General features: G+C 31.7%; 1 protein-coding gene across 1 annotated transcript; it reads right to left on the bottom strand.

Annotated features, from left to right (window-relative positions):
• Nucleotides 1-1,679: 1,679 nt before the first annotated feature.
• su(r) (dihydropyrimidine dehydrogenase su(r)) lies at nucleotides 1,680-14,480 on the bottom strand. The gene is made up of 16 exons (XM_018543992.1): nucleotides 14,356-14,480; nucleotides 11,955-12,065; nucleotides 10,836-11,168; nucleotides 9,123-9,431; nucleotides 8,529-8,855; nucleotides 8,142-8,352; nucleotides 7,174-7,362; nucleotides 6,227-6,423; nucleotides 5,983-6,147; nucleotides 4,775-4,927; nucleotides 4,584-4,704; nucleotides 3,624-3,886; nucleotides 2,489-2,665; nucleotides 2,195-2,419; nucleotides 1,954-2,111; nucleotides 1,680-1,855 (listed from the first exon to the last, which is right to left on the bottom strand). The coding sequence occupies exons 1-16, from the start codon at nucleotides 14,401-14,403 to the stop codon at nucleotides 1,783-1,785; spliced, it is 3,060 nt and encodes a 1,019-aa protein (XP_018399494.1). The 5' UTR covers nucleotides 14,404-14,480; the 3' UTR covers nucleotides 1,680-1,782.
• Between the last annotated feature and the right edge of the window lie 2,715 nt (nucleotides 14,481-17,195).

The following is a 17,195-nucleotide window of genomic DNA, read 5'->3' as shown; positions in this document are numbered from 1 at the left end:
AGAAATTTATTGCGATCCCTTCGGGGTTACAATCACTTACACATATACAAACATTCTTTCATACTAATTTATATGACTAATTTAAAATAACTTAAAACTATCTTCGCCTCTATACATCCACATACACATGCGCACGCACATATCTCGTTTCACAGGAGGACTTCCGTTTTCTCTTGTCTTCTCTCATGTCTCTTCGAATGAATGTTATCAAACTTTTCGATGAACGTGAACGAAACGTGATTGAAGTCCTCACAGTAAGTGTAACAAGCGTGATAAAATTTTGAAGTATATTTCATTTATTTGATAAACATTTTAAAAAAAGTAGGGTAAAAGACCATATTACTGACAGTATATACATTACTGTCAATCAAAATTAAAATGCATTTTGGGGTGAAAAATGTATATCTCGTATTATTTTATTAATTTTTAATAATAATAGAATTTGTAATATTATATATATAATTATTATTACAACAGTTAACTAAAAATAAAAATCAATCCTTTAGTTACATATAAAATTTGAAGTTCGAGAAACGCATTTTTCTACTGAATTATGTCCATTTTTATTAGTGAAGTGGATAATATAGTAGTTGCAAAGATGAGCGATTGTAGGAAAATTTGATCAGTAAGTCAAATGGAAACTCATTTTTTTAATGAAATAATGTTGAAATAAAAAAAAAATTAAATATTGAATAAATTTCATTTACCTTTAAGTAAATAATATATATTTTTAAGTAAATAATATATTACCTATATAAGTAATATATATATATGTATATATATATATACATGTGTGTGTATGTATATAGAGAAGGGATCACGAACATTGTCTTCTGACCAGACTTTATTTAATAATGATGCTGACAAGCTTACAAACAAAGTCGGAGGTGTATTCGCAGCTTACAAGAACAGACTGATTGGGTTAGAGTTGGAGAGATCTTCACTTCAACTAAAAAGATGGATTTTTCACAGAGTTTGATTTATCATTACTTTAAATATTACATCGTTAAATTTTAATATATATCTTTCAACATTATTAAGATCCAATAAGATGTTATAAGCATCAAAAATTGTTAGATTGATTGTCAATTTAACTAAAGTGATATTAAGTCTGAAAAAATTTCGACACACGATAGGGAAACTACATACGCGGTATATAAAATTCACACATAATTTTAATAAGCATTTGTGATCCAGCTTCGACCGTTATTGGCTTTGACCATTATTACGGTTTCCTTCTTCTTGTTAGTTTATTGTTTATCAATTGTACGGTCTTAAAAAGATTTTAGTATTTGTAAAAAGATGGAGTTTCCGTTTAATTATAACCAATAACATGATATGTTTTAATATCAAAATATGCGTGGTAGGGTTAAAAGGGTTTCACTTCTTGTCTACCCGTAAAACCCTTTCCTAAATATTATGATTTACAGATATTTCATTACTCATCTGCAAACGGATTCATGAGTCATATCAAAATCTCGCATAAATAATCCTAAGCTTATTGTCATCTATAAGGTCTAACAACAAAGATTTTCCAAAATATTTGTTTCTTTGAAAGTCAAGTCCATTAACTTCAGTAAATTTTATCAAAATTCGGAATGTTTTTGAAAATGAATGAGAAAAAATTCACTTTGACTTGGAATACTCTATTCGCATATATAAAACGTTATTATCTTTGCTTGATGTTTTAACAATCGATTTCATAATCAATTATTTGCGTACACAAAATAATGCTGATTATAATTTTTTTATAATTACTTTTTTAACAAAAGAATCCACTATTTAACAAATTTCGATCACATTCTTCGGCGGCACTCCCCTTTTAATTACATGCGAAATCGTTTTTGGGACCATACTAAAAATAAAATAAATAAGAATAAATTGAAAAACCAGACATCTCTGAAACAGAGAATCATGATAAAACGGATTAGATATTTTGTATTTGCAACTTACGTAATACAATCGATTATTGGGCAAACGGATAAGCAGAGCGTACAACCGGTGCAGTCATCCGTTACTGTTGGGATGTGGCTGTAGGGATCAAAAGTGATAGCCTGATATCCAGAATCCGCGCAAGCCATATAACACTTGCCACAATTTATGCACATGTCCTGGAAAAAAATAGTAAGTAAATGCAACATTGTACTTTGTAACAATAAAATAAATTGAGCGATTAAAATATCATTTAACATACATCGTCAATCAAAGCGACCACTTGTTTCCTGTTGTCCAATTCCTTATAGCTGCCAATATGAATTAATGCTTTGCCGATTATGTCTTTGACGGTAGGTATCGGTGCAATTGGTCCTGAAACCGGTCGCCTCACCTCAACGATCTCGTTTAAAGGATTTGAGTTCGCTTTTAGCTCAGCTATCTTTTGCTCGCGCAGCCTTTGGTACTCGCCGAAATACGGTACATTCTACAGAAGTTTTTTTTTTTTTTAAATTATTTCATTTTATTTATGCAGATATTAATTGATGTTTCTTACTTTGCCAAGAGCATGCTGCAAGGATATCGGTTTGCCCTTCTGATGTTTAAACGTTGGTGGGCTTTGTCCATCCCAATCCTTTACCTGTGCCAAGCTCTTTAGATATAACAACGCTTTTAAACCGGTCACGTAATCGTCTATCAATGTGAAATCTTGGTTTTGAATAGCACTACAGACCTATGTATTAAAAATATTCAATTAATTGTTTATTCGCGATACTTAAGCAAAAATGTTTCTTAGAATTTTTCATAATTTCTGTATAATTAGAGAACTATATAATTAGGAACTTCTGTATAATATGAGAAATTAAGAGGAAGGTTTGAAGGGTGGGACGTCATGACAGACGGTGAAATTCTGGGGATATCATGGGATGAAAAGTTAGATGAAACGAAAGGTGAGGTAATAAAGAAGCTGTACGTGGAAAGATAGGGGGGAAATATTGAGAGAGAGGAGGGTAGAAAGGGATATAAGGGTTAGAGAAAATAGGCTAACAGGAGAGAAAGTAAGGTGAAGTAGTATTGGAGTTACAGGAGATGTAGAAAAGCAAAGTATGATATTGGTGAGGCAGTCAGGCCTGTATACAAGTGATAACAACAAGCTGTAAGTAGGATAGTTGTAGAGCATAAGGAAATGGCAATATTATAAGTAGCTGGAAACAAACGTAGAAATGTATAAATGTATAAAAGTAAAAAATATAAAATGTAAAATGTAAAATAAGATAAAAGCACAGTATAGGAGTGTATGAAAGATATATGGATGGACGCGGATAGTTAAGTTTTTACTTTTTTTTACCAAGTCCCCTTCTTGACTATTTTTTATATAGCTGAAGTGAATAAAATTCTATTCTATTCATTTTCTTATCACAGAAAAATCAAAAAGTTATTTTTTGGTTCGCGAGTCTGTGGCGCATGTGTGCACGTATACGCACACAAACAATATACATAAATGTTTTCTGTACCATTATGCAATGGTTGTAATATTAAATGAGATTTTAATACCTAAAGATAGCCAAATAAGCTCGTATTCATGTGCAGTTTAAAGCAATGGAAAGTAGTACGAATAACGTGGAACAATACAAGGAGAAGAAATTTATGATTTAATAAAGATAAGGATGTTATGGGAAATTTGACGATACCTGAACGACTGATGCACCGCAATGCAAGAATTGCAGAGCGACGTCGGCCGAGTCGACGCCGCCAGTACCCAGTATCGGAAATCCTGGAAGATGTCTCGAGATTGTTGAAATTGCTCTCAAGGCTTGAGGCCTAATTGCGTTTCCCGATATCCCACCATATGTTGTGAACTTATTAAGACCGACCGCCGGCCACGGAGTCGCATCGGCGCTCAATCCCATTAATCCGGAAACTGTGTTAATAGCAGTAACGCCATCAGCCTTACCTATATCACAAGATAAGTTACTAATTAAAACATTAAGAAAAAAATATATGCCAATTTTACCGTCACAGGCAGTAGGCAAACCGTAAGATCACCAAATGGGAAGGACCACGGGCAGATATTCTAGAGAAATTGGCTGGAGATTTTCTTCTATTAGGATATACATTATACAATTAAATAAAATAAGTTTTGATCGGAATTATTCAATTATTCCCCTTCCAGTTTTCTTTGTACTTTCTAAGTAAAACGGAATATTTTGGCAGGGATAACCTGCAGTCATTCTCGTGAGGTGCTGCTATCGATTAAGACAACTTTTGAAAAATCGATTTTTTTGACTGTATAAATGAGATTCCTCCCTTAAGCATATATTTTTTGGAATAAATATGTTATTTTTATAAAGTTTATTTCAATATCCTTCTAAATAAAATTTAAAAAAATAAAATAAGTTAGGTGGGCCTTATTCGGTTAAGGTACCTTATATAAGTATAACTCTTGCTGAATGTATGATCTTTCATAAAAATTTAAGTAATTTAAGAATGTAAGTAGTAGATGCATAAAGTTACTTCACGTATAAATAACTTTTGCAATTAGTATTGTGAATAAGAAGAAAATATTCAATTCGACATGATTGTTGTTATTATTTTGCACATTATATACATAGTTTTAATTTTATTTAATATTTTAAAATAAATTTAATTACCATCATAAGCTGCCTTGGCAATAGAAAGAATGTCAGTGATGTTGGGTGTCAATTTTACGAAAAATGGTATTTTGATGGCTTCGCGAACCCATCGAGAGATGTTTCTAACTAGTTCAGGATCCTAAAACCAATTTCAATTTGTTATCATATATCGAGCTGTAAATAAGAAGACAAGAATTAAATGGACAAACCTGTCCACAAGCCAGACCCATTCCAGATTCACCCATACCATGCGGGCAGGATAGATTTAATTCTAAACCATCAGAACCAGCAGATTCCGCTTTTTTTGCCAGTTCCGTCCAATCAGCCCTGTTGTAGGTACACATGATACTTGCAATGACGATCTGTGCAAAAAAAAATTCGATATTTAGCAAATGAAAGCTTGGTCACTAGCAACTAAAGAGGTTTCGGTAATTATTTATTACAGGGGACCCAGCCTCGATAACCTTGACATATGTTATATCAAGGTTTTAATCCTAAGTAACTTTGTCTTAATAATTAGGTGGCGGTCAATCACTTATAGCTTTTTAAAATATTCAGAGTTAAAGGAATCCTAAAATCGTCTATATTACCGATTAAACTACAATTTTCCTATTGCAAATACTTTATTTGTTAACTACGGATTCGAAAATTCTTTTCCATGATTTAAGTATACGCATTAATACATGTCTGTGAGGTAGAATCTATGCTGAAAACGAAAAATTTTGAAATTGAGTTCTTTACCATTTCTTAGTCCAATATGGCGCTGCAGAGCTGCCATGTCGTTGCAAATTTTGACAACATTTATTTCATATAAAAGCTATGCGATCTGTATTTACGAAACAGTAATTCAAAGACTAATAATTTTTCCATCTTACAAGCAGAGATCTGAGAGATGTTATAAGTTTTTTGATAGGATCTCTTTTAATAACTGCGTAAGTCTCTTTCCAACATATCTTTTATGCTATTCACATAAAAATCTTTGTCTAGGATCACCGTTATATTGCTATTGTCTGCTTGTATAATAATAATATTGGAGACAACATGAACTTTATGCATAATAATATTTTTGTATCTGAAGAAAGCTAATATAAAGCCGAAACATGTACGTAGTAGACTTATAATATTATTTAATTGTTTTATCATTATTTTTTAAAATAGACACATTATATTATTTTATATTTTATATTTTTATTTTATCATTCTTGACTCTTATACGCCTTATATATATATATTTTTTTTTTTTAATTTTCTATAATAATAATTAATGTATGTAACAAATTGTTTTGACTCGTAGCCATCTTCTCATTGTCACTACTAATTTTATTATTTTTCAATCATAATATATTATTTTTATTTTTATTTTATTATTTACGTAAATTCTATTCAATATTATATTTGAGCAAAAAATATTATATACCTTCGTGGGGAAATCTCGTTTTAGTTCACTGATACTGCCGCACCAATAATCGGCGGTTTTTTCGGATATTAGCTCGATATTCAGAAAGCTACCCTGCTCGGGTCCGTAATGATGACGAGACGTAGTACCTTTGACAATACGTGGCGATATATTGGTGACGAGATCCTGTGGCGAGATATTTTCGGAATAAAATGTTATGTCATTTATGATTCGGCGATTAGTTTGTAACGAAATGAAATTGGACCTTGTCCAAGGCAAAGGTTTTTGTGATAGCAAAGGCCCAGCCGGTCTCAAAAGCTCGTCGGATCATTGCGCTGGAGGTACAAGGTGGCGCGGAAGCAAGACCAAAAGGATTTTCGAATTTTATTCCACATATCTCAACACTGATGTCAACATCGTCAATGGCTGTGTAGAACTTCGGTAACTGTGGAATTTCTGGTACTACCAAATCATAGAATTCCTAGGCAATGTAAAAATTAAAATATGAAATAACATTGTGTATACTTATGGAATATACATATCCCTGATAGCAAAACCGATTACAAAACCGTAGCCATCTGCGTCCGCATTTGGCTGTGGATTTGGCGACAACATTTGCTGACATGTTTTGCAGCAGATTGGTGATAAAAATCGAGCATAGTCTGCCGACATGACCTGACAGCAGATTGGTAGGAAAAACTGAACAGAGTCTGCTGACAATATTTGGTAATACAGACTCTGTCTACAATTTGTTGCCTTTCTGCAACCAAAAATTGTCAACAAACTCTGCTCGGTTTTTTTGCAATCAATCTACTGTAAAACATGTCAAAGAATTTGGAAACAGAGCAGGTTCTGCTCCAAATCTGTTTCCGCAGACTTTGCTATTAGGGTATCGTGTCGAAATACGAGTCGAGCCTTGATTCGAGCTTCGAGCTGAGTTTCGAACCAAAATTATCAAGCTAAACTTTGTAGGACATTAATAGGATAGTTAATGATCTCCTATGAAATTTTACGATATTTTACGATATTTTTTTGGAATGACCTTGGGATATCCATGAAATCGCTTTTATCAATATGGGACAATTTGGGATATTCTCAGGATAAAGTATGCTATGTGGGATGATTCTATCCTTTAGCAACATTCTATAAAGAATCGGAAACTTTGTTGATAGTTAATGAAGACATTATACTATATCTATACCAATTACCAACACACCTGTATATATTTGTGAATGTACCATGCAGCTGTTTTTCCATCATTCACGGATTCCACGGTGGTCTGGGCAGTACCCGCAAGATCACCTCCACAGAATACACCTGGTACCGAGGTCATCATCGTGGTCTCATCCACTTCCGGTAGGTTCCATTTATTCATCTTAACCGGTACCATAGCATGCTTCACTGTTTTTATGATGAAAATAATTTGATTTTTATTCAGATCGTGTTTTGACTAAAGGACGCTCAGCATTTTACTCATATAATTAACAAGAATGTCACTTTTTTGCTACCTTTTTACTATATTGATTAGAAACATAAAACGAAGAATGCGATCTCATTTATTACATGTTGGAAGCATGCGCTGGTACAGCGACTCATAGCTAGTTGCGTCTGTACCGTGTCCATTGCAACTGTATTTAAAGAGTCTTTTCTTGTGTTGAAATAAAAAAGTTACACATAAAAATACCAAGAAAGTCGTGCAAGGTCAGTGCGGAGCATTTTTGTTATGTTTGTGGTATTCTTATATCATTGCAAAAAAGGAAAAATTTATAACAGATTCGCCTAAAAGTATTTGCACTACTTTGATTTCGCTGTGGGTGACACATCACCTCACCGCCCCGCGCGCAGATCAAATGTCGCTCGAGCGTCGTGCGGCATTTGGACCGCACGCGGATGAGGTGAGGGGAACAGCGGAAGGCGATTCGAAAATCGACCGAAAGTTACATACACTTTATGTAGATATATATGTTCATTTTGTACTGCTACCTTTAATTAATAATATATCAATTACTTTTCATGGTAATATATTATTATTATAGATAAAAAGGTTTAAATTTTTAAGTATCCTTTTTTGAACTTATATACATATATAGACACATTATCGGTAAAAAATTGTTCATGCATGTGTATATATAATTGTGTAATACATAATTTTGTACGTGCATCGAAGCAATATCACTCACCAGCAGAGTCGTACAGTCCTGAACCAAAAGCCGAAATTATAAAATCCGTTTTCAAAACAGTCTTTTGCTCTTCGTCTTCTATCCATTCGCCATTTTCATTTTGTTCAGTCCTGTAAAATTCGATCGCCGCGATCCTTTTATTGCGCAAAATGACTTGTTTCGGCGATTGAAACGGTATAAACTCACATTTTTCTTCCTTCGCCAGATTTATCTAATAACAATTTTTGGAACTTTATCAAATTTTAACAATTTAATTCCAAACATTAAAATTAAAAAAAATTTTAAACTTGACTTTCATATTAAAAGTTTCTTTTTTCTAATTATTTCCAGGTTGAAAAATTTAAAGTTTAAATGAGAGGAATAAGTGTCTTTTGTAAACAAGATTACCTCTTCTGGAACTGCCCGTATATTGGTGAAACCTTTTCGGAAGACAACGAAGACTTTTCTAGCACCACATCGCAGAGCAGAAGTGGCGCAATCGAAAGCAGTATCTCCTGCGCCGAGAACGATCACATTGCCCCAAAGAGATGGAAGTTCTTGTTTATTCTTGCAAACACACATACCTGGTTTACTGTATTTCGCAACAACGGGCAGAAAACTTTTTGAGGTGAAGAAGCCCATTTCCGGCGTAAGATTTTCAAAAATTGATACGTTTTTTGGCTCAGGTAATCCGATACCTAGAAAAATTGCTTTATATCCAGCATTTTGAAGATTCTGAAACATTTCCACATTTATTGATAAAGTGTTAATTACAAACTTTTATAGAACAGTAGTTCTTAAAATTAAGTATTAAGAGATAATGACAAAGAGTAAAAAAAAAGCGAGTTTTTATTTTTAAGCTAATGCAACAATTTAGATAATAAATTATTTTTATTTTTAAATCTAACAATAAATCATATCAATATGGAACAACATAAATTGTTTATATGTATTAAAAATTTATTTATTAAAATATATATTTTATTTTTAAGTTAATTTCACCTGTATTGTTAAATCATTTTCAGACAGTGATTTTCCTAATTCAATTTTCACTCCTAAATCCCTGACAAGATCCACTTCAAAACTGATAACATCATATGGTAATCTATACTGTGGTATTTCGGAAGAACTTAATCCGCCGACGTACGTTTCTTTCTCAAAGATTGTAATATTATCGTAACCAAGTCGAGCGAGAAATGTCGCACACGAGAGAGAAGCTGGTCCACAACCAAGCAGGGCAATTTTCGTGTTTGCATGAGGTACCATTTGATTGAGCTTTCTGGTTTGAGGAATATTCATCTTCTTAAAAATCTGAAAGAGAACGAATTTTTTTATGTAGGGTGGCTCTCGCTACGCGTAGAAAGTTATAAATTTATGTTAAATATTACTTCATGAATTTACAACTTCCCATCCAAAAGTAAAAAATAGGTTGGGTTAGATTGATTTTTTTTGGTAGTGAAGCTCTCTCCCCCGTATAGGGAGACGGGCGAGACTAACCCACTGTATTCACACATACACTTTACAAAACTAGATTTTACATGGATTTATGGGTTAATTTTTGTTATAGCAAAAATGATACATTATTTTTTTCAAACTTTTTGTAAGTTTTTTTGTAACTTTTAATAAGTTTTTAACGAGTGACGGCTAAAATCTGTTGGAAGTTACTCAGGGTCGTAACCTTGACAATATATGTCAAGGTCATCGGTGCCCTTATTCAACATATTTATCTCCCTAATAGCAAAATGTTACCAATTTGCGCGCAAATTGGCAGCAAACTCGATCATATTTTGGCTATAAAACCGTAGCCATCTGCGTCTACATGTGGCTATGAATTTGGCGACATTTGCTGACATGTTTTGCAGCAGATTGGTGGTAAAAACCGAGCAAAGTCTGCTGACATGATCTGACAGCAGATTACGAGCAGAGCTTGCTGACAGAAGTTAACGACAGACTGGTAGCAGAAACCGCGCAAAATCTGCGTTCAGCCATTTAACATTTAAATGTCCATTTGCGTATACGCCTCTCTCTCTCTCTCTCTCTCTCTCTCTTTCTCTCTCTCTCTCTCTCTCTCTCCCCCCTATATATATATATAAATGGTTATATATAATTATACATAATTATGTTATATATATAGTTATATATAGTTATAAATAATTACATGCCCCCTTTTAGCGCATGCACACTGCGGCGCTATATATACAGTCTCTGTGTACAATTTGTTGCCTTTCTGCAATCAAAAATTAATGTCAGCAGGCTCTGCTCTAAATCTCTGCTTTCGCAGATAGTAGGTTTTGCTATCGAGGCTGATCTATTTTATTATATTATGTATTTGTTAATATTAATTTAAAAATTAAAAAAAAAATAGAAAATATTTGTATATATTATTTTCAAACTGTTTTTATACAGAATACACCAGATATTATTTTTATTGTTAAAGATTTTATTAATATTATAATAATCTACCTACATTTTATCAAAATTTTATTTAAAATATGTTAAATATTACAATACCTTACTGATGAGTCCAGTATTGGAAGCCGGGACGAAACGCCAACATTACGTGATATTCTTCGCAATATATTAGAATTAATAGAATTAATAGAATTAAAGATTTTAATGAATCTAAGGCTCGTAGCCCTATTCTCATATTAGTTTTAAATTCGTTGAGCCTTATTACAATAAATATGTTAAATATTGTTAATTAAGGTTGCTTACATCCACCGCAAAGTGTTGAAGCCCGCCAATGTTAATAGGTCCTTCCTCGGTTGCATAAAGATTACATCCTCCCACGCAGAGATCGCTAGTTGGGCAAACCATGCCGCAAGTGAGACCGAGAGGATTGTCTGATAGGATCGCTTTGGCCGCACCATAATAATTTTTGTTGGAAATCGAGGTGATAAAGGCTTTGACGTCCAGTTGCGTAGGACATGATTTTTGGCAAGGTGCATCGACACATTTTAAACAACGTGCCGCCTCCTTCAAAGCTCCTCGCTCGCTTAAAGTAGTATGCTTGATGTCGTCGAAGTTCTTTGTTAGACATACGCAACTCTGAAGAAGGTAGAAGAAAAATTAAGTTTTCACAATTAATGGATATTGCTATTAAATTCAAAAGAATACATAACAGGAGAATTATGTCGTAATTGTGTTATCGGATAATTTTTGTTTTTTGTAAATATAGAATATTAATTGCTCCTAAACATCACGTATAATGTCTGATAATATATGATAATTACATATTATTTACGTTAATATTACTTTGGAAAAATTTATTTTATATAAAGTTGAGATTATTAAAGATAATTAAGAATTTACTTAAGAAACGATACTTAATAACAGTATACATATAACAAATGAAGCGTTATTAACTGATAAAACTATTAATGCTTTATACAATAAGAAACCGAATTTCGGCGGTTAGACATTTTGCAACAATTGTCTCAATTATATCGATATTTAACAAGCGCGTCAATGAAGGGTCCTGCGCGATGTTCGCCCCTGAACGCGTGATTTTCAGACGCTACAATTGACCAACTTTAATTGTTTATAATTTGAAAACTATTGTAGCCTAGACATTTTTGTATAGATGGTTTTTGTCTTAGAATGTTCCATGGAATCTGCCGGGAAAAAGACCTTCAAGCATTTTGGGACACCCTGTATATGTATATAATGTAACTAATATTTATATAACATGTAGATTTACATACATACTCGTGTATATAATTGTTTTATTTAAAGCTAAAAAATATAATTATCATTAATATAACTTAAACACTGACAATGATTTATTTATTCATTAAAATTAAACAGTTATGAAACGAATTTGAAGTGACTTACGTCACATTTTTCATAGATATTCCTTTTCCAGTGCTGCTTGTTCTGTTTGGTGTGCGCTGATGGTACAAAATTTGTATGAATTTTGGACTTCGAATTGATGTTCAGTACATTCTAAAATATGTTATCTGTTATTATTTTACAATCAGGGAAGCGATATCGGTAGTTTTTAATATAAGATAAGAGTTTAAAGAAATTGAAGGATAAACAAACGACGTGTTTAAGGGGATGGTATCAGTAAAATACAGGCGACTCCAGCATCCCCTTAAAAGGCATTCTTAAAAATCTGCCTAAAGTATTTAAATACATTCAATATTTGTTGAATATTTGTTTAAATTTGTAAAAATTTATAAAAAAAATATAAGTATTAAATCGCTTGTTATATTATAAAAAAACAACAAAAGTAAGGTGTTAATATTCGATATAAACAAGCAACAATTTATCAGTTGACAAATTTATTATAAATTTTCTTTCCTTTATTTTACAATTGACCAAGAGAGAACATTTGACATCTGAGTTATAGCTCATAGATTATTTGATTTGTTATATGTATTTCGATATCTTTATGTATTTGAGACTGAAGAGGACTGCAGTATGCGTCGAAATGTTTCGTGTTTAATTATGAATTTTTTATAATAAATTTGTCAACTGATAAATTGTTGCTTGTTTATACCGAATATTAACACCTTACTTTTGTTGTTTTTTTATAAAAAAATCTTCATTCTTTAAATTCTTTAAATAAACGAAATTCAAAAAATAAAAATATATAATACCACACGAAATACAATTTTGTGCAAAAGTATTAGGCACCTTATAATCACCAAGTTATTTTAAATTGTAGTAAAGGGTATATATACTTTTAATTAGTAAATAGTTATTATTATTTATCATTTAGTAGATCCACGCTTAGCTTTAGTCCAAGCGAACATTTAACTCTTTGGGCTATTTCAAATTGAGATTTGCCCTGTAAAAGTTGAATCAGCAAGCGCTGATGTGCATTTTTTAGACATTATTTACTGAAAAAAACTCATCTTTCAAAAATATGAGCAATAGAATATGAAACTAACGCATACACAATAGAATAATACTTCATTGAAAAAATACAAATATTCTCAATTGATGTTCTCTATCATTTATTACTTCACTGAAAATATATCTATTTTTATATTTTAGAGTAAACATACCAGCCAACGAAAACCACTGATAAAAGAATAAATTCTAAGAACGCATGTCGGATATAACTATAGTTATATCCGACATGCGTTCTTAGAATTTATTCTTTTATCAGTGGTTTTCGTTGGCTGGTATACTATAACTGGTATAATATAACTATAGTTATATCCGACATGCGTTCTTAGAATTTATTCTTTTATCAGTGGTTTTCGTTGGCTGGTATGTTTACTCTAAAATATAAAAATAGATATATTTTCAGTGAAGTAATAAATGATAGAGAACATCAATTGAGAATATTTGTATTTTTTCAATGAAGTATTATTCTATTGTGTATGCGTTAGTTTCATATTCTATTGCTCATATTTTTGAAAGATGAGTTTTTTTCAGTAAATAATGTCTAAAAAATGCACATCAGCGCTTGCTGATTCAACTTTTACAGGGCAAATCTCAATTTGAAATAGCCCAAAGAGTTAAATGTTCGCTTGGACTAAAGCTAAGCGTGGATCTACTAAATGATAAATAATAATAACTATTTACTAATTAAAAGTATATATACCCTTTACTACAATTTAAAATAACTTGGTGATTATAAGGTGCCTAATACTTTTGCACAAGACTGTATAAAACACATAATATTTTTTAAATATTCTTAGAATTTCATACATATATCTGAGAAGTATGCGAGAAGTCTATATCCTATACATTCTTCGCGAAGCATTTAGGAAGCGTAGACAAAATTTCAATGAATAAAATATATGAAAAATGTATTGATATGCTCGAAACATTCTTTTATTGCACAGCGTTTTAAACTCTTTTATAAACATTGGTAAATATTAAGTTTCTAAATATAAATTATTGTGCAGCGTATAAAAAGTGTATCGAAGTGCTTTTTAACACGCTATACAGAGTGTTTGGAAAACGTTGATAAAAACAATATTACTAAAAAATGTAAAGAATGTAACGATTCGAGGTGTTCCATATGCTTTATGGAGAAATTTGAAAATGTATATAAATATTCAAAATCACGAAGAGTCAATGAAATTAAATTCAATAGGGTTTCTAGTAAATATTACATTTTTTTTGTTTACACTTCTTTAACATTGAAGCTTTCGATTTTTTATCGAGATAAAAAATAATCTTATTCGAAAATATTCAAATATGTCTAACACCTCAAGAAGATTGTTAAATTAGAAATCATTTCCTAACGTTACCACAAAAAGTTCTCACTTACTTCGATGTCGGGCATATCTTTGCTTATCATCGGCTTCAACGATGCCATTCTTTGAGACACGTACAAAGTAGTACGCGACTTAATGCAGCAGATTTGTGAGTTAAATTAACAACCGAGAAACTAGTATAACGAGTTGAATTGTGAGAGTAAATGATAAAGTGACAGGTAACTAAAACAACTCGTTTCCAGTTTCTCTCTGCCGGAGAGATAGCGGAAGCTACGATTCACTTTAACATTTGTGTTAATACTGAGCTTGGATGCTTCAGTGATTTATTATGACTCACTTTGTGACGTAACACCACGTCGACGTTACTTACAGATAATCAACTTGCATTGCAACAATCAATACAAGAGATATCTGGAAGCACTAAAGTATCGAAATTAGGAGTAGGCAGTCTGGTATATTTTGGAGATTTTAAATTTATAGTTGTTATCTACGCCTATGTCCTAAGTGTCACAACATGCGCGGCTCGGCAACGATCTGGCTGTCGACAGTCGGAAGGTCGACAGGACAATCAGTTGTGTACAGACATTCATACACGACAGATCGGCATTCTCATTATATACTATTTGTATTCTCGCATATTAAATATATTTCTCAATACGATTAAGAGTTCGAAACAATTAGAGTGCAAACACAACAATAGTATGCCACTATAATACTATAAAATCTCATTATAAATGCCGCTTTATGTTTTTTATACATGCCATAGCTTTAAAGATATGCAAGAGTATTGTCAAAAGTTTAAAAAATCGAAAATAACAACAAATAAATTAGAATTATGAGCTCCTTTTACTTAATTCTGTAACATAGTAGATAATGTTTAACAGATTTAATATTTATTTGGCAATTATTTTAAAAGTTTTCTTGGCGCTAAAATTGGATTATACTTTTAGATTCAGAAGAATGATCTTATTCTGATATCAAATAATATATCATTTTGTCGTTATTTTGACGTCAGCTTATTACTAGAGATCTTTACAGATAATTATGAGACAGTTGCAAAACTGTTGTGTTCTGCTGAATATACAGCCTATGTTACAGAATCAAGAGCAAAAAGAAGCTCGTACTTTTAATTTACATATACTTTTTTCTTTTGAAAACAAAAAGTCTTTTTTCTGTTTAACAGAGTTTATTTCATTTACTTATATTATGCTTCACATTTGTTTTAACAGTAAATAATGTAGTATAAGAACAAGTACATCAGCCGAAAGAGCGTCAATATAAAAAATAATGTTTAGTGAAGGCAATAGCTGTTATAAGTAATATACATATATTACTATATTATTTCTGGTTTTCTAAATTTTTTATCAAACTCTTTCTTTTTTAAGACTATGGCACATACATATAAAAACGTAAAGCAGCGTTTACAATAAGATCTTAAAATATAAAACTTGAACTTTAAGACTTAATAAACTGTAAAAAAATTAACCAATCACAGTCGAATGTGAAGAGACTAGTCGACTACAATTAGTCAATTTCTTATAGCTTATTATAGCTAAAAGTTTAAGTTTTACATTTTAAAGGCTCATTGTATACGCCGCTTAAGACAATAACTTTATTACATTCTCCACTGTAATTGATCAGTTTATTTACTGCTTACAATTTGCGCTACTAAATATCTTCGTGTAGCAATAAGAAGATTTTGGATTGGAATTTAATAATACTTAATATCGTATATGTATAGCAGAAATAGTACGTTATTTTTATAACTTTTTTGTTAATAACTTTTGAACGAAGGACGAGCGACGGCTAAAACTTGTTGGAGGTTACTCAGGGTCATGACCTTGACAACATATGTCAAAGTCAAAACGATCGGAGCTGCTTCCGTTGTTCTTAACATTTACCACAAAAATATCTTTTAAAAACAACATTAAATTAAATTTCCAATTCGATAATTTTGTAGAATGATTAATGAACAACTTTGTTTCACTTGCCTTATTTAAGCCTCCCTACACGGTCAGTAATACTGAGTCAGTATTACTGATCAGTATTATTGACAGTATGCATTAGTTTTTACAATCTTATACGATCAGGTATTATTAATAATATTTCACTTCAGTTTGACGCGATTTGACGTATATTATTATCTATGGCGACATGGATCTTAAGGAAAAAGCATGTATTTAAATCCAAATCATTGTCAGTATTCTACGTCAATCCATTAATATTAACCACACATAATCAATAATATTGTTAATATTCGTTGATACTGACAGTATTACTGACCGTGTACAGAGGCCTTTTAATGTTTAATTGTTGTAAGTAATTCAATTCTTATAAACGTGTATGCTTATCAGAATTTTTTTTTAGTTTTGAAGAATTTAAAGGTTGATATGGAAGTAACAAACACTATGTTATTAAAATTTACTGTCACACACACACACACAATGAATTACCACCATGAAATGCTGTTTGCTTTTGTATCGTCGTTCTGTAGAATTGCATAGAGGGAATAAGCAATAATCTAGCACAATTATTCCTACATAAATTATACATTGATTACTTTCGTAATTGAGTATAATAGTAAGCCTGATAAAAGCCGTATATGGCTCATAAATAATTCGCGCATATGATGAAAGTGGAGCGATTCGATTGATTACAAGTTAGTATTATGTAATGCTATAATTTCTGGAGAATCTATGGAATTTCTCTCGAATTAGAGGAAATTGCCCAGTATTGCAAAAGCACTTCAATTTAAGCGACCTAAACGTGTAACTATAAAGGGAAGCATTCAGACGGCATATTGTATCTCTGTGAATCATTAAGCGATAAAAGATAACCGTAACCTTTCGTGAATAGGCGATCTTATGCATCTCTTCAAAGTAAAATCTAACGT

The sequence above is a fragment of the Cyphomyrmex costatus genome, unplaced genomic scaffold (assembly GCF_001594065.2).
Source record: "Cyphomyrmex costatus isolate MS0001 unplaced genomic scaffold, Ccosl1.0 scaffold413, whole genome shotgun sequence".
Lineage (NCBI taxonomy): Eukaryota > Metazoa > Arthropoda > Insecta > Hymenoptera > Formicidae > Cyphomyrmex > Cyphomyrmex costatus.
This window is presented reverse-complemented; position numbering and strand designations above follow the sequence as displayed.